The sequence below is a fragment of the Carcharodon carcharias genome, chromosome 3, assembly GCF_017639515.1.
Source record: "Carcharodon carcharias isolate sCarCar2 chromosome 3, sCarCar2.pri, whole genome shotgun sequence".
Classification (NCBI taxonomy): Eukaryota; Metazoa; Chordata; class Chondrichthyes; order Lamniformes; family Lamnidae; genus Carcharodon; species Carcharodon carcharias.
Window position 1 is genome coordinate 83,419,452 of NC_054469.1, and position 22,745 is coordinate 83,442,196.

The following is a 22,745-nucleotide window of genomic DNA, read 5'->3' on the forward strand; positions in this document are numbered from 1 at the left end:
GGATATTGGTGGACAGTCTATCACCAGAGATTGAGACAGAGAGGTCAAGGAAGGGAAGGGAAGTGTCAGAGATGGTCCATGTGAAAATGATGGAGGGGTGGAGATTGGAAGCAAAATTAATAAATTTTTCCAAGTCCCGACGAGAGCATGAAGCAGCACCGAAGTAATCATCGATGTACCGGAGAAAGAGTTGTGGAAGGGGTCGGAATAGGACTGGAACAAGGAATATTCCACATACCACATAAAGAGACAGGCATAGCTGGGGCCCATGCGGGTACCCATAGCCACACCTTTTATTTGGAGGAAGTGAGAGGAGTTGAAGGAGAAATTGTTCAGTGTGAGAACAAGTTCAGCCAGATGGAGGAGAGTAGCGGTGGATGGGGATTGTTCGGACCTCTGTTCGAGGAAGAAGCTAAGGGCCCTCAGACCATCCTGGTGGGGGATGGAGGTGTAGAGGGGTTGGACGTCTATGGTGAAGAGGAAACGGTTGGGGCCAGGGAACTGGAAATTATTGATGTGACATAAGGTGTCAGAGGAATCACGGATGTAAGTGGGAAGGGACTGGACAAGGGGAGAGAGAAGTGAGTCAAGATAACGAGAAATGAGTTCCGTGGGGCAGGAGCAAGCTGACATGATCGGTCTATTGGGACAGTTTTGTTTGTGGATTTTGGGTAGGAGGTAGAAGCGGGCCGTCCGAGGTTGGGCGACTTTCAGGTTGGAAGCTGTGGGAGGAAGATCCCCAGAGGAGATGAGGTCAGTGACAGTCCTGGAAACAATGGCTTGATGTTCAGTGGTGAGGTCATGGTCCAGGGAGAGGTAGGAGGAAGTGTCTGCGAGTTGACGCTCAGCCTCCGCGAGGTAGAGGTCAGTGCGCCAGACAACAACAGCACCACCCTTGTCAGTGGGTTTGATGACAATGTCAGTGTTGGACCTGAGAGAACGGAGTGCAGTAAGTTCACATAGAGAGAGATTAGAATGGGTGAGAGGAGCAGAGAAATTGAGACGACTAATGTCGTGCCAACAGTTCTCAATGAAAAGATCAAGAGAAGGTAAGAATCCAGAGGGAGGGGTCCAGGTGGAGGGAGAATATTGGAGATGGGTAAAAGGATCCATTGAACGGGGAGTGGACTCCTGCCCAAAGAAGTGAGCCTGGAGACGAAGACAGCGGAAGAAGAGTTCAGCATTGTGCTGAACCCGAAATTCATTGAGGTGAGGGCATAAGGGTATGAAACTAAATCCTTTGCTGAGCACTGAACGTTCAGCGTCGGAGAGGGGAAGGTCAGGGGATATAGTGAATACACGGTTGGGGCTGGGATTGGAAGATGGGTGGGGACGGAGGGACAGGCAGGTGTGGAGAGTCCTGGATGGGCGTTGGTGTCAATGAGTTGTTGGAGCTTGCGTTCCTTAGCACTTGAGAGAAAGAGAAAAAGTTTCTTGTTGAGGCGTCGAATGAGACAAAAATTTTCAGCCATTTCTGGGATTTTTGCCAAAATGGAGAGTCTCTCCATTATTGCAAAAATCTGGGCCTAGAACACTAAAAGGAGCAACGTAGCCAAAACTCAAAAAATAATTTTTAGTCGGCTAGCTTTGTTTGTCAGTGTGAAGTTTATAGCTGCTTTGATCATTTATGCTATCGGATTTTTGAAACAACAGCAGGTTGTAACTGCCAATGCTCCTAATCTGTGCTGCACAGTTGCATCATGCAAGTTACAGATGTCTTGCTTCACTAGCTATTTGCTTCATCTACTTTCCCATGGAGGCATAGAGCAAAACAAGGTAGCCGTACCATTTTACTGCCTGACTTGATTCCCCAAAGTGGCGGAACTTATTGATGGTGCTATGTGGCCAAAACATTTGCGATGAAAGACTGATCAAGAGTCTGAACTGGAGGGTGAGGGTTAGGGAGCATGTGAATTCAGAGGCCGCTGTGATCATGGCGATCAGCAGCTTGATCAAGCAGGCATGCAAAAATATGCAACTGTGGGTTGTGGAATTTCCCAAACTATACTTGGCTGGTTGAAATAACTTCAAATCCCAGCTGAGTTACTAACATAAGTTCATCAGCAGACCCTGTGAGAAATGGGGCACTGGGCTCAGCGGTTAATGGAGCTGTTTTCATTGTGTACTTGCGCGTCCTTGTTCATGCCTCTACTTATCCAAGTATTCCCTCCTGCAGCTTACTAACTGGCCCCCTGGTGTAGTAGGAGCTGTACTGGTGCTTGCAAGTGAAGCAGTCTTCAGTGTGAGCTTTGATTGAGATGATTCACTGGAATCAATTACCCAATGCAGTTGGGGACTGTGAGGAGCTGAAGAATATATGCCAATCCTTAAAATAGAATTTTACATGGTAAAACAATGCTATCAAATGGCACTTGCTTAGCAAGAACCTGCTCACTGATGACCAATTTGGGTTTTGCCAGGGCCACTCAGCTTCTGACCTCATTACAGCCTTGGTTCAAACATGGACAAAAAAGCTGAACTCCTGAGGTGAGGTGAGAGTGACTGCCCTTGACATTAAGGCAGCATTTGACTGAGCATGGCATCAAGGAGCCCTAGCAAAACTGGAGTCAATAGGAATCATGGGGAAAGCTCTCCACTGGTTGCAGTCATACCTAGCACAAAGGAAGTGGCTGTGGTTGCTGGAGATCTATCATCTCAGCTCCAGGACATCACAGCAGGAGCTCCTCAGGGTAGACCCAACCATCTTCAGCTGCTTCATCAATGACCTTCCTTCCATCATAAGGTCAGAAGTGGGGATGTTCACTGATGATCGTACAATGTTCAGCACCATTCGTGACTCCTCAGATACTGAAGCAGTCCATGTCCAAATGCAGCAAGACCTGGGCAATATCCAGGCTTGGGCTGACAAGTGGCAAGTAACATTCGTGCCACACAAGTGTCAGGCAATGACTATCTCCAACAAGAGTGAACCATCACCCCTTGACGTTCAGTGGCATTGCCATCACTGAATCCCTGACTATCAACTTCCTGGGGTTACCATTGACCAGAAACTGAACTGGACTAGCCATATAAATGCTACAAGAGCAGGTCAGAGGCTAGGAATTGTGTGACAATTAACTCACCTCCTGACTCCCCAAAGCCTATCCACCATCTACAAGGCACAAGTCAGGAGTGTGATGGAATACTCTCCACTTGCCTGGATGAGTGCAGCTCCCACAACACTGAAGAAGCTGGACAGCATCCAGGACTAAGCAATCCGCTTGATTGACACCACATCCACAAATATTCACTCCCTCCACCACCGATGCACAGTAGCAACAGTGTGTACCATCTACAAAATGCACTGCAGGAATTCACCAAGGCTCCTTAGACAGCACCTTCCGGACCCATGACCACCACCATCTAGAAGGACAAGGGCAGCAGATAAATGGGAACCCCACCACCTGGAAGTTCCCCTCCAAGTCACTCACCATCCTGACTTGGAAATGTATTGCCACTCCTTCACTGTCACTGGGTCAAAATCCTGACCCCTCCTGACAGCATTGTGGGTGTACCTACACCACAGGGACTGCAGCGATTCAAGAAGGCATCTCACCCCCACCTTCTCAAGGGCAACTAGGGATGGGCAATAAATGCTGGCCCAGCCAGTGAAGCCCACATCCCGTGAATGAATAATTTTTAAAAATGTGTTCTGCTGCAGTACAACAATGCCTGTGCCTGTGCAAGGTAAGTAAGCTAACAAAGATAAGAGGGATGAAAAACAAAGAAGGATGCTCACCATTGACTGGGGCAGCTGCCCAGCTCATGTTCTCCAGCTGTTACAGTTGCTTCCATACCAGGAATTTCTAAAACCCTCTCCTAGGAAGGAATGGAGGGTCAATTGAAAACTTCAAAACTAAGATTGATAGATCTTTCTTCGACAGGGCATTTCCCCGAGGGTTAGGGAATCAAGACAGGTAGATGGAATCAAGAGAAGATCAGTCAAAATCTAATTGAATGGTGGAACAGGCTCAAGGGGCTGAACATTTTGTTCCTGTTCCCATGTCCTGGGGTTCCATGGTCACAGCTTCAAATGCTGGCTAATCATGTTCGTCCTGCTCTTGGAACCAGATAGAACAGGAAATAACACAGCTATAACAACCATGAGAGAAGATGTGTGTAACCCAAGCCCATAGTCACCACATTTCAGGAGCCTTGGGGCAGTCACCTTGATCTACCAGCAATGCAGAGTGCCCTGGAATAAGATGGGCAAACTGTGACTTCCATCAGTCAGAGAATCGGCACTGAGATCAGCTCCGACTGTGTGGGTGGACACCACGTGCCAGTGCTGCTGAAGGTCACAGTGGCCCTTAACTTCTATACCTTCGGCTCTTTCCAGGGGTCAGTGGGGGATCTTTGTAGTGTGTCCATATCAGCTGTCCACAGTTGTGTCAAGCAGGTGACAGTCGTTTTGTTCAGGTGTGCATTGGCTTTCATTCATTACCGTACAGATGAGGCCAGCCAGGCAGAGCAAGCTACAGGCTTTGCAATGATTGCTGTGTTCCCCTGCGTCCAGGGTGCAATCAACTGTACACATGTGGCCATCAAGGCATCAGCGGGGGAAGGCCGGTGCCTTTGTCAACAGGAAGGGATTCCACCCCATGAACGTGCAGAAAGTGTTTGATCACAAGATGTAGATTCTGCAAGTGTGTGTAAGATTCCCAGGCAGCTCCCAAGACGTTTACATCCTGAGACACTCCCAGGTGCCGAGGCTTTTCAGTGCCCCAGCACGGCTGGATGGATGGATGCTGGATGACAAGGGCTATCCCCTCAAAAGGAGCCTCTCTGCCACCCAAGAACAGAGGTCGAGCCGCGATACAATAGGAGCCATGCCTCCACAAGGGCAGTGCTAGAGAGAACCATCGGTCTTCTCAAGGTGCGCTTCCGATGCCTGGACTGTTCATGGGGTGAACTCCATTACCCCCCCAGATCATGTGTCACTGATAGTGTTTGCATGCTGTGCTCTCCACAACCTGGCACTGGAAAGGGGGGACGCAGTGGAGGCAGAAGATGTTGACGCAGCTGCACAGGCAACAGATGATGAGTCCATTAGTGAGTCCCGAGGATGAGCACAGTCAGGAGAACCCTGAGGGAAAAGAAGCAGACCTGGGTAACCTCCAGGGAGGCAGGGACACCCAGGACACTTTGATTCAATGCTCCTTCAGCTAGCCTACCAAATAAGAACCACCACCACATGCCAGGGCTTCAGGCTCCACACTTGATCCCTGACAGGAACATTTGCTTGGTGAACAATACAAACTATGTGCCTTTGCAATAAAGTTTCAGGAGCCACATGCCCATCATAACATCATGGCCTACTCTGCACCTACAGAACAAATGAAGCATACAGAGGCCAGTTGCACAAAATAACATCTCATTTACTTGTGAATATTAAAATTAGCAGAAATTAACATGGACCGGTGTTTGCCATCACACCATTAGGACAGGGGAGCATTGATCAGTCCACTCCCTACCTTTAGCGCCATTGCAGCCTGGCCAACCCCACCTGAGGAACACCTCACAGGGCTCAGCCAATTCGTGACGCTGGAGTCGCAAGGCACTCAGTCCAAGCAGCCAGGACTCACCCCCTTGGCCAGATGCTGCCTCATTGACATTTGCCATTCACACTCTAACACGTCTGAGGTCCACAGCGGGGGGTGATGGGCAGCTCTTAACTGTTCTGCAAAGTGACCCATGCCGACACGGTACTCACCCTTCCCAATCGCAGGAGATCATTGAAGTGCTTTCGGCACTGGATCCATGTGCGCCTCACCACATTGTGTCTATTGACCTTGGATGCCACCTCCTCCCAGGCCTTTTTGGTGAGTTGGTGGGTCTCCTCCTCCCGTCCCCGGGGACAAGGGTTTCTCTCCTCACTGCTCTCTCCTCCAGGAGAGCAGTGAGACACTCATCTAAAAAATGCGGCACCAACTCTCTGCCAGCCTGTCCTCCTGCCTGCCATGTCCACCCACCACAGTCTCCATTGGCAACACTATCGCGTCCTTCGATGGCAGCCTTCTAGGGGCTGCTGAGGCCACATTTGAATTAGCCACCGGGTCAGCATTGGACCCAATGGACATCATGCCCCCCACTGCTCACTCCTTCGCACACATTCCAGGCTGCGTAGCAAGCTAGGTGGGCCTTATTTGGCCTTCCAGCATAAACTCATGGATCGTTGCCGATGGCTGTTGGATTCTTGACTGCCCTTGCCCACCCCCACCAATGGTGCACGCCAAGGGTAAAATTCTGCCCATGATTTAGGACTGCAGCAAGACTGAATAACTGATGGAGAAAGGTACTTCAGTTAAACACTGGGCGCGTTAGCATTTCAATAGGTCTATCATTATATTAATTTTCAGTGAAATAGTTTGATTTTAACAAAGATGTTTGATAGTAAAGTTTAAAGACTGAAGAATGCTAAATATGGACTTTTAGGAGTATGATTATATATCGAGGGAGTGTTGCACTGTCAGAGGTGCTTTTTCACCGATGAGATGTTAAACTACCCAGGTGGATGTAAAAGATCCAATGGCACTGTTTCAATGAAAAGCAGTGTCCTGTACAATGTTTAACCCTCAACCAACACCAGCAAAAGCTGATGAACTGACCATTTAACTCACTACTATTTGTGGGACCTTGTTATGTGCAAATTGTATGCTGCATTCGCCCATATTAAAACAAAATTTAAGCTCTTTTTGCAATTATAAATAACACATTTGTCAATTTTTTTTGCGTTCTTGGAATGTGGTCATCACTGGCAAGGTCAGCATTTACTGCCAATCCCTAATTGCCCTTGAGAAGGTGGTAGTGAGCTGCCTTCTTGAACTCTGCTGTCCATCTGATGCAGATAGACCAGAAGTGCTGTTAGACAGAGTTCCAGAATGTTGAACCAGCAGCAGTGAAGGAATGGTGACCTAGTTCCAAGTGAGGAAAGTGTGTGGCTTGGGTGGGGGGAACTTTAATTAAAAATAGTCAAAGTAACCTTTCAAACTAAAATTTTGATCCTGTCAGGAGAAAATGACAGGAATATTTTACTATACAATATGTTTAGAAAGTAGAACACTCCTTGCTACACTTTACATACCTGCCAGTGGGCTTAATCGTGATTGTAGCAGAGGACCATCTATGTAATGGAACTGATCTACTGGGAATGAAGGGAATTAGCTATCGATACTGAGTAAGTATGATTCAGGTGAAAAGCTTAGTGTAATCCTTAATGCTAAGATTTTACCACTGGGGTCAGAAGTTAATTTAAAATAATAAGGACAGAAAAGAATTTAAGGGCTTCATTCCAATCAGCTGAGGAAGGACTATGTCCCGGTACTACTGCTTTTCCATTTGTGGGTTTTTTCCAGGAACTCATACTTATGGGATTGTACCCTCATAAATCCCCTTCTAATACAGCAGCATCTCTTGGTTCTGGAACAATCCTTGTAAGATTAAAAAGGATAAACTGTATTCTCAATAGGTTTTTTTAAGCTAAATATAATTTCTTTATCTGGATTAAGCTCAGACCTGATGCTGAGTGGGCTAATGGAAGTATGGTGTTGAATTTTGCTACAATTAAGCATTGTGACTGTGCATCCTATTTTTATGTAGATGAAGCACATTTAAGAGTAACTTAATAAGTTCAACGTTTTGCAAATGGATCTGAAAATAAAAGGTTATTTTAATGTCACAAGGGCGGCACAGGACAGACGTGGGGGGGGATTCATAGCAGTCAACCTTCTAGGAAGATGAATGAACAAATGCCACAAGAAGTGATTGATTTAAACAAAAACATTTACAAATAAACTGTGCTCTTCCTTTGTGCTTAATGAGTATCTTCACTATGTTTTGTGATTGGCATGCTGTTGCTTCTTTGAAATATGCTGGAGATTAGAGAGAGGAAATTATCAAGGTTCCTGCTACCTAATGATCTTGCTGGTTGTGCATGTATCTCGATGTTGTATGAGAATGACATTTTATTTGACTGTGATGCCTGCACAGTCGAATATTCCATTGACACTTGCTGTCAAGGTTCACAAGTGAATACTGGCTACTTGGGTGAAGTACCAGAAGGTGACTGGTGCTTGTGGAACCATTCCACATAAGGAAATAAAGTGAGTTTTTTAAAAAAAGATTGGAGGGAAGAAAACTGGTAAGAAAGTTGTTTTTACATTTCTAAAATGAAGAATACATTTATAATTAATCAATATGTAGCTCTTGTTTGGTACAAACCACAATAGCAAAACAACAGGAACAAAATATAACATTTCACACAGTGATTTCCTAAAGCTTTAATATGACCTTAATCTATCTTTCAGCTGAAACAAAAATCTGCTTTAAGTATTACCATGGAGCCAGTGGAGCACTTCGAGCAACAACCCCAAGCATCAGTGTGAGAAATCCTTCTGTTCCTGTGAGTTCCTACTGCATTGTGTTTACTATATATACATAAAGATAGCATTAGATAACCGCTCACATTAATTTTCCAGTTCTGTGCTGGCAAGCTTAGATGTGATTAAAGGTAAAAATAAAAATAGAATTTGTCCTCTTTCTCACCACAGTCTGTAGTCACTGAAAGACAACAGATGGTGTTGTAATTGTAATGCAGCAAATCACACCATTATGGCACTGTTCTCCTCTCCAAACATTTTTTTTCACATATTGAGGTCTGTGCAAAGTACCTTGGCACTTTTTGAAATGAAAAAACCTTTATCTCCACATTTAATCTAACAAATTAATGGTGTTTTTAAAATCTACTTATGTTTATTCGACACTGTTTAACATTTAATTATATGCTTTAAATAATGGGACAGATGGTACCTTAACCTAAGATTAGGCTCCATTCGGGTCTTATTCCTGTCTGTCATTTATAAAGTGCTATTAATGAAAGCACATAGACATCCTCGTGTTATACTGAAATAAATGTTTGAATATTTCCTGCTACTGTGAGACTGTGCGAGTTAGTGTTTATTTTCATGGAGAGACTAGTCCCATAGTGTTTTGTATTTTTAAAATATGATCAAAGAAATGTCAGATTCATTCATCAGATAGTTAATGAAAAATTGTTTTTCATTAAACAGACTTTTATTTGCCAATTTTTACCTCCTGCTCTTGTGTAAGTCTTTCTTCTTGCTGGGATCTCATTCAGATATCTGTTATTAATATTGCTCCAACATTTGGAAGTCTTTAAATTATTTTCATTATTTGGGAATCATGGTCAAGCTCAATTTTTTCCTCACCTCATGGCTACAAATCTGTACGTTGTGTGATAGTACAAAATGGGCAGTAGTGAATCAGCAGCACGATTTTTATTTCCATTGAAGTCAGTGGGAATAAAATCGAAAGAGATATAAAACGGATTACCTATTTGTTATCACTGGTTATACATTATTGCACAAAGGCAAAATCTACACTGTCATCAGCAATTTGCAACAGGCTAATTTGTTCCCCTCCTTATACCAGGACGCTGAGATCTCAACTACTGCCCTAGCTGACAACAGCAAACCAGATCCAAACCAGGTATCAATCTAGGGCCTTCCTAGTTTGATTTATGAATAACTTTACTGAGCCACGACGACACTTTTAAATTTGTATTTTTTTAAGAAAAACTCCAAGGAGACTGACTGCTTGTTACTAAATTTAAAAAATAGTGTTTGATACATAGTAAATAAGAAAACTTATTACAAATCAAGAGTATGGTATTAATTTTCTGAAATTGAATATTCAGTTTGCAGAATTCATAAATTGAGCTCGTAAGTACGGAGCTGATCATTTCTTGTAAATGTTATATGGTAGAGTAGATGCCTGAAAATATTTCATTCACCCAATTTACTGTTGAGCCATTTTAATAATAAGGAGTAGTTTTAACAACAAGATCAAATACCTTGAAGTACTATTCCTATTTCTAATATGTACAGATTGTAATAAATCACTGTTGACACAATATTAGGTAATTTGTAATAAAGAAAAGAATGCAGTTCTTTTTGATGCTTTAAATGATATAAATGATATATCCAAGATATGGAGAAAAGTTGGAAACTCTTGTAGTTGTGATTGAGTTATAGCCAAATAATTTATATATTCTGCAATATGGGAAGTAAAGTTGGGCGGTGTGTAAATTGGGTTTCCAATCTGATCTCATTAGTTTCCAACTGGGGGTCTTAGGTTTAAATAGATCCCAAATTTCTTCTTTTGAATGGTGGATGCAAAATTCAGCTTTGAAGCGGCAGTAGTTTTGGCACTAGGGGTGCCAGTTTAGTAGCAAAATGACATCCATGCCACTTCCACCCACTTCAGGTGTGACCCGCAACAAACAACATAATGGTGAGACCTCTAATGCGTGTTTTATGTACATGTGCTGAAAGTATGCAGAGTAACTAGTTCATGACATTAATACTGATTTGATGCCTGCATTGCCATTTTGGACATTGCTTCCCTAGCACCCTCTCTTAAACATGCATGGTGGAACATGTGTTCAACCTCATGAAGGATTCCCACCAACACTATTTAAAGGGATCCTAAACAACTTTCAGGTTAGTTACTGTTTGTTTCCTACTGATGCTGTTTGAGCTTGTGGAAGTCTTGATATTTGAAGGGGTTAATAACGGTTGGTGAAGCCTGCAGGGAGTGGTGCAGCATATGGGAAGTTTCTGCTTATGACTACAAGGGCTTGAGCACACCACTTGCGCCCCATAATAGGGGCTATAGTAACAGTTCCTCTTGGGAATCAAAGAATGGTTATAATACAGAAAGAGGCCATTCTGACTGTCCTGTCCATGACAGATCTCTGCAAGAGCAACTCAGCTAGTCCCACTCACCTGCCTTTTCCTTGTAGCCCTGCAAATGTCTTCTCTTCAGATAATTATTTAATTCCCTTTTGAAAATCACTTTTGAATCTGCCTCCACCACACTCTTAAATTTCAGATCTTAACAACTTGCTGCTTAAGAAAGCTTTTCCCCATGTTGCTTTTGGTTCTTTTGCCAATCTCTTTAAATCAATGTCTTCTGGTTCTCAACCCTTCCGCCAATGGGAACACTTTCTCCCTATCTACTCTGTCCAGACCACTAATAACCACCTCTAACAAATCTCCTCTCACCATTCTCTAAGGAGAACAACCCCAGCTATCCATGTTACTGAAGTCCCTTATCCCTCTTCTGCACCCTTTCTAAAGCTTTCAAATCCTTTCTACATGTGGTGCCCAGAATTGGACACAATTATCGAATTGAACCTTTGTATATTATGCATTTATTTATAAAGCCCAAGAAACTTTATGCTTTTATAACCACTTTCTCAACCTGCCCTCTATCTTCAATGATTTGTGCATATATACCTCCAAGCCCTCTGCTCTTGCACCCTTACTTTGTATTGGCTTTCCTTATTCTTCCTACCAAAATGTATCCCTTCACACTTCTCTGCATCAAATTTCAAGTGCCCATTCCACCAGCCTGTCTGTGTCCTCTTGAAGTCTATGACTGTGCTCTTCACAGTTCTCTATAATTCCAAGGTTTATGACACCTGCAAATTTTGAAACTGTTGCCTTGCCCATTAGTATAGATGAAGAAAATCAGTGATCCTATTACTAACTCCATAGGAATCCCATTGTAGGCCATTTTCCAGTCCGAAAAACAACCATTCACTGCTATGCTCTGTACTTAGCCATCTCTTATCCATGCTGCCACTGTCCATTTTCATACCATGGACTTCAACATTGCTAACAAGTCTGTGACACTTTATCAAATGCCTTTTGGGTATCCATGTATACCATATGAACAGCAGTACCGTCTCCGTTACCTCATCAAAAAACTCAAACAAGTCAGCTAAACGCAATTTGTCCTTAACAAATCCATGCTGGCTTTTTAAAATTAATCTGCATTGCCCAAATGCCCATTTGTTCCAAATTATCATCTCTAGAAGTTCCCCCATCACTGAGGTTAAACTGACTGGCCTGTGGCTGCTGTGCTCACCCTTGCACTCCTTTTTGAACAAGGGTGTAACATTTGCAACTCTCCCCTCTTGAACCACTACTGTATCTAAGGAGGATTGGAATTTTTTGGCCAGTGTGCTGTTCCAGCCATCTTTGAGCCACAACATCGAACCAGAGGGCAGCTGGTTGACAACAAGGGCTTCCACTCTATATGTAGCTGATGAATCCCTTTTGCAACCCAGCTTCACGTGGCCAGCAATCATACAATGAGAGCTATGCTGCCATGAGTAATATCACTGAGTAGATGATTGGGATGTTGAAGCTACAGTTCCGCTGTCTCAACTGCTTTGTAGGAGCCCGCCAGTACTTGCAGGAGTGGGTGTCCTGATTCATGATGATGTGCTGCATCCTCCACAACATGGCCATCAAGAGGGTACAGCCCTTTCCAGCATGGATTTGGTGAGCACCTCAGGAAAACGAGGCAGAGGAGGAAAGGAGACAGTGGCACATCCATGTTCCAGATGAGCTGTCTGTGAATGTGTTATTTGCCTCTGATTCACTTGAATAAAACTTCAGATCTCAATTTTTCAACAGCCCACACAATACCATCCCTCAATTACAGATCATCCCTGTCTTGGCCATGATCCTAATATAAAGGTCGCCACAAAACAGCCATTCTGTAACAACTTTATCCAACAAACCCTCCATTACTCAACTAATTATCCTAGTGCATTCCCTCAGTGGCTGCATTGCGGATGCCTTTTATCCTCAAGCATCCCTGGGACTAGGCCTTTGTATTTGTTACAGTTGGGGAGAGATGTAAGGTAATTTCCTCCTTTTCTCACCTCTCAGCTCACTGCAATAAGATGTATTCTTGAGGAGTGTTTTAACCCTTGAGTGCTGCAACTGTAAAGAACAGACACAAAACGGGCTCTCTTGTAAATTTAAATCAAAAGAAAGGATAAACATTTATTTCTACAACACCCACTATTCACACAAACTAGATGCACACAAAAAAGATTTCGAAAGATGTAGCCTGCACCTAGCTATTGTAAAGAGTCAAAAAAAGTAATTTCTAACCAGTCCTCAAGATAGTAGTTGAAACATTGCAGGCCTGAAAGATTTTCTCTTGGTTCACTGAAGACAAAGAAGGTTGGATATTTCTGGCTTTTCATTTGAAGTTGTGGTCGAGCTTCTGTAGTGGAGAAATATAATCTTGCAGGTAAAATGAATAAACCCCAATTCTCTGCCTAAGATGACCTCTGAGGCAGATTCCCCACTTGTTCTGGGCTTCCCTCTAGTCTTTGTATCTCAGACAGACCTGCCCTGACCTGATCTTGTGGATTAATAAGGAACTTCCAGGTGTTTCTTATCACAAGTCAGTTTCTGTCATGTGGCACCAGTATCAATGTTTTCCATTGTCCACACAATGGGTTGACAGCTAAACAATTTGCTACACAATGGAGGGTGTTTTCTATCTCATCAGCTGTGATCAGCCTCCAAAATCTCATTATTTGAAATTCCATATTCATGGCGCTGGCAATTCTAACAGCCATTGTCATTTTTTCTTATTCATTCATAGGATGTGGACATCGCCGGCTAGGCCAGCATTTTTTGCCCATCTGTAATTATCCTTGAGAAGGTGGTGGTGAGCTGCCTTCTTGAACTACTGCAGTCCATGTGGTATAGGCTCTTATTGACTTTTTAGCAGTTTGATACAACTGAGTGACTTGTTAGACTATTTCAGAGGACAGTTAAGCATCAATTACATTATTGTGGATCTGGAGTCACATGTATGCCAAACAAGGTAAGGATGGCAGATTTTATTCCTTAAAGGGTGTTAGTAAACCAGTTGAGTTTTTACAACAATTGGCAATGGGAAACCATGGTCATCATTAGAATTTTAACTCCAGATTATTTTACTGAATTCAAATTCTACCATCTGCTGTGTTGGGATTCAAACCCAGGTCACCAGAGCATTACCATGAGCCTCTGGATTACTAGTTCAGTGACAATACTACTACGCTACTGCTTCCCTGTGTCTTCCATTGAAATGGTGAGCCTTAGTCAATCAGCACCTGGGAAGGTCATTTGCATTTTAAGTAACTTCCCAGAGATGTTCAGAAATGTCTGCCTCTGCCTGTACAGATATTACAAAAGAAGCCACCTGACCCTCTGAGTCCATTTTGTGAAGGCACGGTGTCCGTATTCCACGATGCTTTTTAAAAGTAGTGTCCATCTCCCAGTAAGCTTTATGGGCATGACATGGCCGTAACAGACTGCACCACCTTGGTATGGGTGGCAGCAGCCTGGCCTGGCTGGCTGGCTAGCATGTAATAGCTGACACGTTGATGGAGTGGCAGTAGTTGAAACATGAAAATTATCATCTTGAGAGAAGACACCAGTCTTGTATTCCAGAGGTCCGATGTCACTCACCTGGATCAGCACCTCAGCAATCTTAGTAATCTGCTGGATTGTTATGACAGCCTGCAAGCCAAAGGCCCAACCATCTTCAGCTGCTTCATCAATGAAGTCAGAAGTGGGGATTTTTGCAGATGTTTGCACAATGTTCAGCACTATTCACGACTCCTCAGATACTGAAGCAGTCTATGTCCAAAAGCAGCAAGACCTGGACACTATTCAGACTTGGGCTGACAAGTGGCAAGTAACATTCGTGCCACACAAGTGCCAGGCAATGACCATCTCCAACAAGAGAGAATCTAACCATCACTCCTTTACATTCAATGGCATTACCATCGCTGAATCCACCACTATCTACATCCTGAGGGTTATCTTTGAGCAGAACCTGAACTCTACTAGCCACATAAATACTGTGGCTACCAAAGCAGGTCAGAGGCTTGGAATCTGTGGCAAGTAACTCACCTCCTGACTCCCCAAATCTGTCCACCATCTAGAAGGCACAAGTCAGGGGTGTGGTGGAACACTCGTTTGCCTGGATGAGTGCAGCTCCCACAACACTCAAGAAGCTTGACACCATCCAGGACTAAGCAGTCAGCTTGATTGACATCACATCCACCAACATTCACTCCTCCACAACCGATACACAGTGGCAGCAGTGTGTACCATCTACAAGATGCTCTGCAGGAATTCACCAAGGCTCCTTAGACAGCACCTTCCAAACCCACAACCACTACCATCTAGAAGGACAAGGGCAGCAGACACATGGCAACACCACCACCTGGAATTTCCCCTCCAAGTCATTCCCCATTCTAACTTGGAACTATGTCACTGTTCCTTCACTGCCGCTGGGTCAAAATCCTGGAACTCCCTCCCTAACAGCAGTGTGGGTGTACCTACACCACGTGGACTACAGCAGTTCAAGAAGGCAGCTCATCACCACCTTATCAAGGGCAATTAGGGATGGGCAATAAATGCTGGCCTAGCTATCAGAGTCCACATTTTGTAAATGAATTTTTAAAAAAAGCCCCTTTGAGCACTGATTTACTCAGCCATGATTACTGCAGCCTGAACCTGCACTGCAGCAAGGAGAGATATCATTATCTCAGTTTGTGTTTCCATCGCAGCACTGAGACATTACATGGCCTCTGCTTCTTCTGTAATGGAAGCTGATACTTCAGTCATCAGAAGCTGCAAGTGCCCTCACGGAGTTTGCCACACTTCCAGGCTGGAAAGGTTGGGTCCCAGGTCAAGTTGCAGCTGGACTATGCTCCTTGGCAGTGATATCAGATTTTCTGGCAGGCCTGCCAATGCATCAAGCATCTCTGTGTGCATGCCCATCAGCATTTTTCTATATTCTGCCCCACCAGAATCCCCATCTGAGACCTCCGTAGCAGAACTTATATGCAACCTGGCTGTCTGGGAAGTTGACACTGAACCTATCCTTTCCCCTTTGGACTGGCTGCAACTCATTGAAACTCGATGACTCACCACATGCTGATCATGCCTCCAAACTACTCTTGAAAGTTCACACAGTGCCAAAATCTGAGCTGGTGGCTGCAAGTGTCAGATTGAGCAATAGCGTTTCTTCTTCATCAATATTTTGCTCTTCAAAGATTCAGCCTTCTGCCCCGATGCCTGACCAGGGTATCTGAAAGCATGAAAGTGGAAGGGCAGGGTTGGGGTGAGGCAAGGGTGGGGGGGAAATGGGTGAAATGAGGTGCGTGTTTCCACCATCTGCAGATTGTAAATCAAGACAATTTGCTGGAAGAGAGAGAAATGGGTTTTGAGAAGGTGAATTAAGAAGGAACTACCTCAATGACGGCTGCTCCAATGATGGCCAGAACAATCTCCTCTGTACAGATGAGTACATAGAGCCATGCCGGCACCCACCCCGTTCCCTGATTAGCTGCTGCTGCTTTTGGGTGTGCACCACCTTATCCAGAGACAGAGGGAGAGAGAAGTGTGTCAGTGAGTATGATGAAGTTGTTTGGGTGATGTGCCTGCCACAGTTGAATAGCTGGCAGTGCATGCAAACTGTGACACGTGTGTGTGTGCAGTTTGCAGCAGTGAGGGTGTGGTGAAGTTATAAATGTGATGTTTGAGTTATGGTTGATAGAGATTGTTGGTAGGTGAGTGAAGGAGCTGTGGTGAATGGAGCAGTCAATGTGGCAGGATGTGAAGATGCAGCCACTGGCTTTGACCACTCGGTGAAGGTCATTAAAGTTCTTCCAATACTGTGTCCAAGGCTTTGAGGTTAGGTTGCTTGCATTGACAGTGAAGACTATCTGTTACAAGTACCTGCTCGGCATTTGTCTGGAAGGCTTCCTGACCTGTGAGGGAAGAGGATCTCTCTCTCCTCCTGAGTGCTGCCTCCAGTGTGTTGTCCAAAAACCTTGGTGCATGCTTTCTGATTTCAACTACTCTTTAATCAATTCCAGCCCTTGCTGCAGCCAGAATTCACCTTGCCTTTAAGAGTTGCAGGTTAGCTTTAAATGTTGTTAACATCACGTGTGCTTTGGACCCCTGCTAAGTTGTGCAGCCACTTAGCAGCGTGTTCAATATTGGACTGTATGTCACAAACATTACAATATAAGGCAGCACCAAGTTTGCATGCTGCCTACATTATTTTGACCTCCGGGTTTATCGGGCATCACATTCCTCATATCTGATCTTGGGTGCTATCCGCGTTAATCCAAGTGTAGCTTAAATGGCCACTATAGCCATTTAATTTAGCTACCGTTCATGGCAGTTTTACGTGGGGTCATTGCTTATTTATATAATGTAGCTCCAGAATTATACACAGTGATTACAGCAATTATCAAATCTTCATGATGAATCAGATACAATAAACGCTTGTACATGTGCTCAATTGTTAACAGCAGGAAAATGTTTGGAGTGGCAGATTGTGACTGCATATAAACATGCTAAATCCCTCATGCTGTTGCTCACAGTGAGTCAGAGTATATGCTATTTTATGTCAGGATCATAATGCAGAATCTCTCTTCCTCTGGCTGTCTCACTGCTTCCTTCATCTTCTTTTGTGTTTTTCTCCCCTCATTACTGCTCTGGCTGACTCTCTTTCTCACTGTACCTGTCTCACTCTTTCTGTACGTCTCTCCTCCTCTTTGCTGGTCCAATAACTGGATGGTTCTAAAATTTGCTTGATGAGCTCAATATATTTCTCACCAGTTCTTTAAGCACATAGGAAGATGGGATTCTGCATGTAGCAAGTAGGAGTTGGGTCAGGGAGACATTGTTGGAAAAGTCTTAGATGGGTGTTGAGAGATGAGATGGGGCATATGGAAGGATGGACAGGAAGAAGCAAGGTGTTGCTGTTGCACCATGGAAGAGAATGTGTGTCAAGCTGGGGGCAAGTGGGAAGGAGAGAGCTGGCTGGAAGTGAGTGTTGAAGATGTGTGACTTGAGGCCTGAGGCCAGAGAGATATTTGGAGGTAAAAGCAAAATACTGCGGATGCTGGAAATCTGTAACAAAAACAAAAATACCTGGAAAAACTCATCAGGACTGACAGCATCTGCGGAGAGGAACACAGTTAACATTTCAAGTCTGTACGCCTCTTCATCAGAACAAAGAAAAATAGAAATGAGGTGGAATACAAGCTGGTTGAAGGGGGGTGGGACAGGTAGAGCTGGGTAGAGGGCCGATGGAGGCAAAGAGGAGATTGCCAAAGATGTCATAGACAAAAGGACAAAGGGGTGTTGATGGTAGTGATATTAGCTATGGAATGTGCTAATGATAACATTAAGGGTAGAAAGCAGGATGAGCAAGTGACAGATAGCCATAGTGGGGGTTGGGTGGGGGGAAGGGATCAAAATAGGCTAAAAGGTAGAGATAAAACAATGGATGGAAATACATTTAAAAATAATAGAAATAGGTGGCAAAAGAAAAATATATATTAAAAAAATATAAAAAAATATAAATTATTGGAAAAAGGGGGATCGGAAAGGGGGTGGGGATGGAGGAGAGAGTTCATGATCTAAAGTTGCTGAACTCAATATTAACTCCGGAAGGCTGTAAAGTGCCTAGTCGGAAGATGAGGTGCTGTTCCTCCAGTTTGCGTTGAGCTTCATTAGAACATTGCAGCAAGCCAAGGACAGACATGTGGGTATGAGAACAGAGTGGAGTGCTGACATAGCAAGCGACAGAGAGGTCTGGGTCGTGCTTGCGGACAGACCGAAGGTGTTCGGCAAAGTGATCACACATGTCTGCGTTTAGTCTCTCCAATATAGAGGAAACCGCATTGGGAGCAGCGAATGCAGTAGACTAAATTGAAGGAAGTGCAAGTGAAATGCTGCTTCACTTGAAAGGAGTGTTTGGGCCCTTGGACAATGAGGAGGGGTGAAGTAAAGGGGCAGGTGCATGGGAAGGTGCCGTGGGAGGAAGTTGAGGTGTAGGGGGTGATGGAAGAGTGGACCAGGGTGTCCCGGAGGGAACGATCCCTGTGGAATGCCACCAGGGGGGTGAATATTTGGAGGTTCCTGGCTTTGCATCTATGTTGGGACATGTGTTTGGGATTTGGTGTGATTTGTTAGGCAAGGGAGTCAAGGGTTATGGAGGGCAGACAGGAAAGTGGGATTTTATAGAAAGAAGGAAGAGAAAACTTACATTTACCTAATGCCTTTCAAAACTATTCAACATCACAAAGCACTTTACAGCCAAATGGAGTACTTTTTGAAGTGCAGTCACTGTTGTAATATAGGAAATGCGGCAGCCAAGTGGCATACAGCATCTCCCACAAGCAGCAATATGATAATGACCAGATAATGTTTTTGTGATGTTGACTGAGGGATAAATATTGGCCAGGACACCAGGGATAACTCCCTGCTCTTGTTCCAACTGGTGCTATGGAATCTTTAATGTCCACCAGAGAGGACAGATGGGCCCTCAGTTTAATGTCTCATCAAAAAAAGTGATGTGGTGCAGCCTGTGAAGCTTGGTGCTGATGACTGTGAGTGCTGACCGAAGCAAGGTAGGCAAGCAAACCTTGAAGTCCCAAGCAAAGCAAAACTCACCGAGTGTACGTCACTTATGTGCTGTTGTGAAACACGTCAGCATGTTTTCCCACCGACGTGGGTGATCAATCCAGCTGAGGGGGGTGAGTCCGGCTGGCTGGCTTTATAATAATATGCTGATGTATTACAATGAGGTTCCCGACGCCCAATGGCGGGAATGATGGAGGGCTGAGCGGACTGGTTTCACGCCATTGTGAAACTGATTGCACCATATTGTCCGCTCATGCCACAAACACGCCCGACGCCGGTGGGCATGGAAAATCCCAGCCAGTGACTTGTGACCAGTGGATCAGAAAGCAGATAAAGCAGAAAATGCTGAGATTATTCAGCAGATCTGTGGCAGCTGCAGAGAGAGAGGGCCAGTTAGTGGGTGATACAGATCTCATGTTTCTCTAAGAGGCCAAACACAGGCCCTTTCACAGTCTGCCAGCCCCTAAGCCCCATTCTCCAAAATCCCACATTTTCAGTTCTCTAAGGCTCTTCCATTACGCTTACATCAGAATGCCTTTCTACAGAGTACTGACAGCAGACGCTGTAGCCTTCTCAACCACCACTCTCCCATCCAGCCCAGAATCAGTCTTACCAAATGGTGCCAACTCACACAGGCTCCTAAATCTTCTCACTTTCCACTTTCTCTCTTACTTGCATGTGCTCTACCACCCCCCAGACAGCCCCACCTCAGCGCCAACATCCAAACTAGTGCAATTTGTCTACTATATTACTGCAAACTTTAAAAGAAATATAAGAACATTGGCGAAGGCCATAAAGATAGATTGGAAGGGGTACAGAAGAGAAAGAAAACACATTAAAGACATACTCCACAAACAGTGAAAGACAGAGTAAGAAAAAGATTTGGAGACAAATTGGTTTTCTCCAGGAGCAATGGTACAAGAGATAAAAACAAAAAACTGCGGATGCTGGAAATCCAAAACAAAAACTGGAAAAACACAGCAGGTCTGGCAGCATCGGCAGAGAAGAAAAGAGTTGACGTTTTGAGTCCTCATGACCCTTCAACAGAACTGATTGTATATTAGAAGAGGGGTGAAATATAAGCTGGTTTAAGATGGGGGTGGGGGGTGGGGGGAGAGAAGTTGGGGGGTGTGGGGAGTGGTGTGGTTGTAGGGACAAGCAAGCAGTGATAGGAGCAGATAATCAAAAGATGACACAGACAAAGGAACAAAGAAGTGTTGAAGTTGGTGATATTATCTAAGCGAATGTGCTAATTAAGAATGGATGGCAGAGCACTCAAGGTACAGCTCTAGTCGGGGTGGGGTGGAAAGACTAGCAGGGCATACAAGATTTAAAAATAATGGAAATAAGTGGGGAAAGAAAAATCTATATAAATTATTGGAAAAGACAAAAGGAAGGGGGAAGAAACGGAAATGGGATGGGGATGGAGGAAGGAGTTCAAGATCTAAAGTTGTTGAATTCAATATTCAGTCCAGAAGGCTGTAAAGTGCCTAGTCGGAAGATGAGGTGCTGTTCCTCCAGTTTGCGTTGGGCTTCACTGGAACAATGCAGCAAGCCAAGGACAGACATGTGGGCAAGAGAGCAGGGTGGAGTGTTAAAATGGCAAGCGACAGGGAGGTTTGGGTCTTTCTTGCGGACAGACCGCAATGGTACAAGAGGGTAACTGTATTTTATAATAGTGTCTATTTGATCATTATAATGAGGTGTATCCTGTAATTCATCCTATTTACTGCCAGGAGAGATCCGCTAGTTTTTTTGAAATGACAATTTTAAAGAATCTCTCAAAAGCTCTCCAATAAGTGAGCGAATTTACACAAAATGATGATCCTTTGAATTGGATCCCAGGACATGGACTTAAAAGTGTGAATGATCAGCAACAATCTCGATGATGGGAACTTTAACTGCAAGGTAGGAAAGCAGCGCAGCAACTGCCCTGCCTGCCCAGTAACATCAATGGAAGTCCAGGCAATTTTAAGTTAGGCCTCATTAACATGGCACTGGCTAAATGTAGGGGGTGGTGGTGTGTGTCAGCTTTACCTCTGACTTCTGTGCGGTCCAAATCGCTCCCACTTCCTGGGTTCAAGACCTTGGACTTATTTGGCGGTTGTGACAAAGTGCAGCAGACAACTGGTTTTGGTGCAAAAAAAAAGTGTTTATTGAAGTCACAAATGAACTTATAACATTAGGATTACACTGAGATTATACAGACCTACAAAGTACACTTAGTTAAGAATGGGGAATACATGGCATAACAAGGGAAAATCATGCTACTAATCCCCTTATCCTTGTTCCAAACCCAAACCTAACTAAATTGAACTAGGACAGGTCAGAGATCATGCTCACCAACCAGGGTTCCTTGACAGTTCAAAATCCAGCCAGGTAAGCCGGTTGCAGTTTTGGGGTACACTCTTTGTGTCCTCTGGGGCCTGCCGTCCCCACGTGGTCCTGGTCAGTGGAATCTATGAAGGTTCTTCAGTTGGGTGGAAGGCGCGGTTGTGGGTGGTCGATCTTCGTGGAGGGCTGCGGTTGAGGCCTTGTTGTCTTCGGTTGAGTCTGCCACCATGTGCCCCTCGCTGTGTTGTTGCCTGCAGGCCTGCAAACCTCCAGATCTCCTCCCTCCGCTTGGCTCAGCTACCTCTCCCTGTTTAAACTCTGCTTCAACCCTTCCAAAACTGCTCACCCTCCAAAAACTGCTCACCCTCCCTTCATAATTAGTAGCCCAGTTATACTGTTTTTTTTCGAATTTCTTATCTGAAACCAAAGCAAGGTTAATTCTTTATCTGATTTGGGCTTCTTCAGGTGATTGTTGTCTCGTTTTTAATGGGCTCGCATAATGTTTATTGTTGTCTTCCTGTCCCCGTAACTAATGTTGAACTGAAAGCCATTGTATAAGTGGAGTATTGATGGGTTCACATAATTGCATTGATAGCTGCCTTCCTGCCTTAGTAGTTAGTAGTGATTATTTATGCAAGATTTTGACGGACTTTAGTTTCGTGTAAGATGAAGTCTTTCTCTGGGTTAATTGTTTTAAAGAGAAGAATGCATATTCTGTCTCCTCTCATTGTCTCGTTCCAGGCAACAATCCACACTGCACTCAACAAGCCCGGGCTTGTCAGTCCCAGGCCTTCATGGGCCTAGCCTCCTGTCTGCAGGGTTCTATACTTAACTCAGCAGTTGGGTCCCCTGCCCTAAAAGTCCAAAAGTCATATCCTTGTTGATGATCTGAAAAATGTGGAAATTTTGAGAACGCTTCAGCCGCCACCCCTCCCCCCACCCCCCCACCCCTCCCCCACCCCCTGTGATACTTAAACCTTGCTTCAAGTATCATACTGGGAAAAAAAACAAAATTCCCAACCCTCCATAGTCAATCTTCTTCTATAATTACCTATCTAAAATCTCATAACACATACA

General features: G+C 44.4%; 1 protein-coding gene across 1 annotated transcript in view; it reads left to right on the forward strand.

The window, feature by feature from the left end:
• LOC121276200 (E3 ubiquitin-protein ligase HECW1-like) overlaps positions 1 to 22,745 on the forward strand; it is a 527,663-nt gene that overhangs the window by 101,673 nt on the left and 403,245 nt on the right. The window contains exon 3 of the mRNA XM_041184341.1: positions 8,307 to 8,401. Coding sequence (XP_041040275.1) covers positions 8,307 to 8,401 — 95 coding nt within the window. The remainder of the gene's footprint in view (positions 1 to 8,306; positions 8,402 to 22,745) is intronic.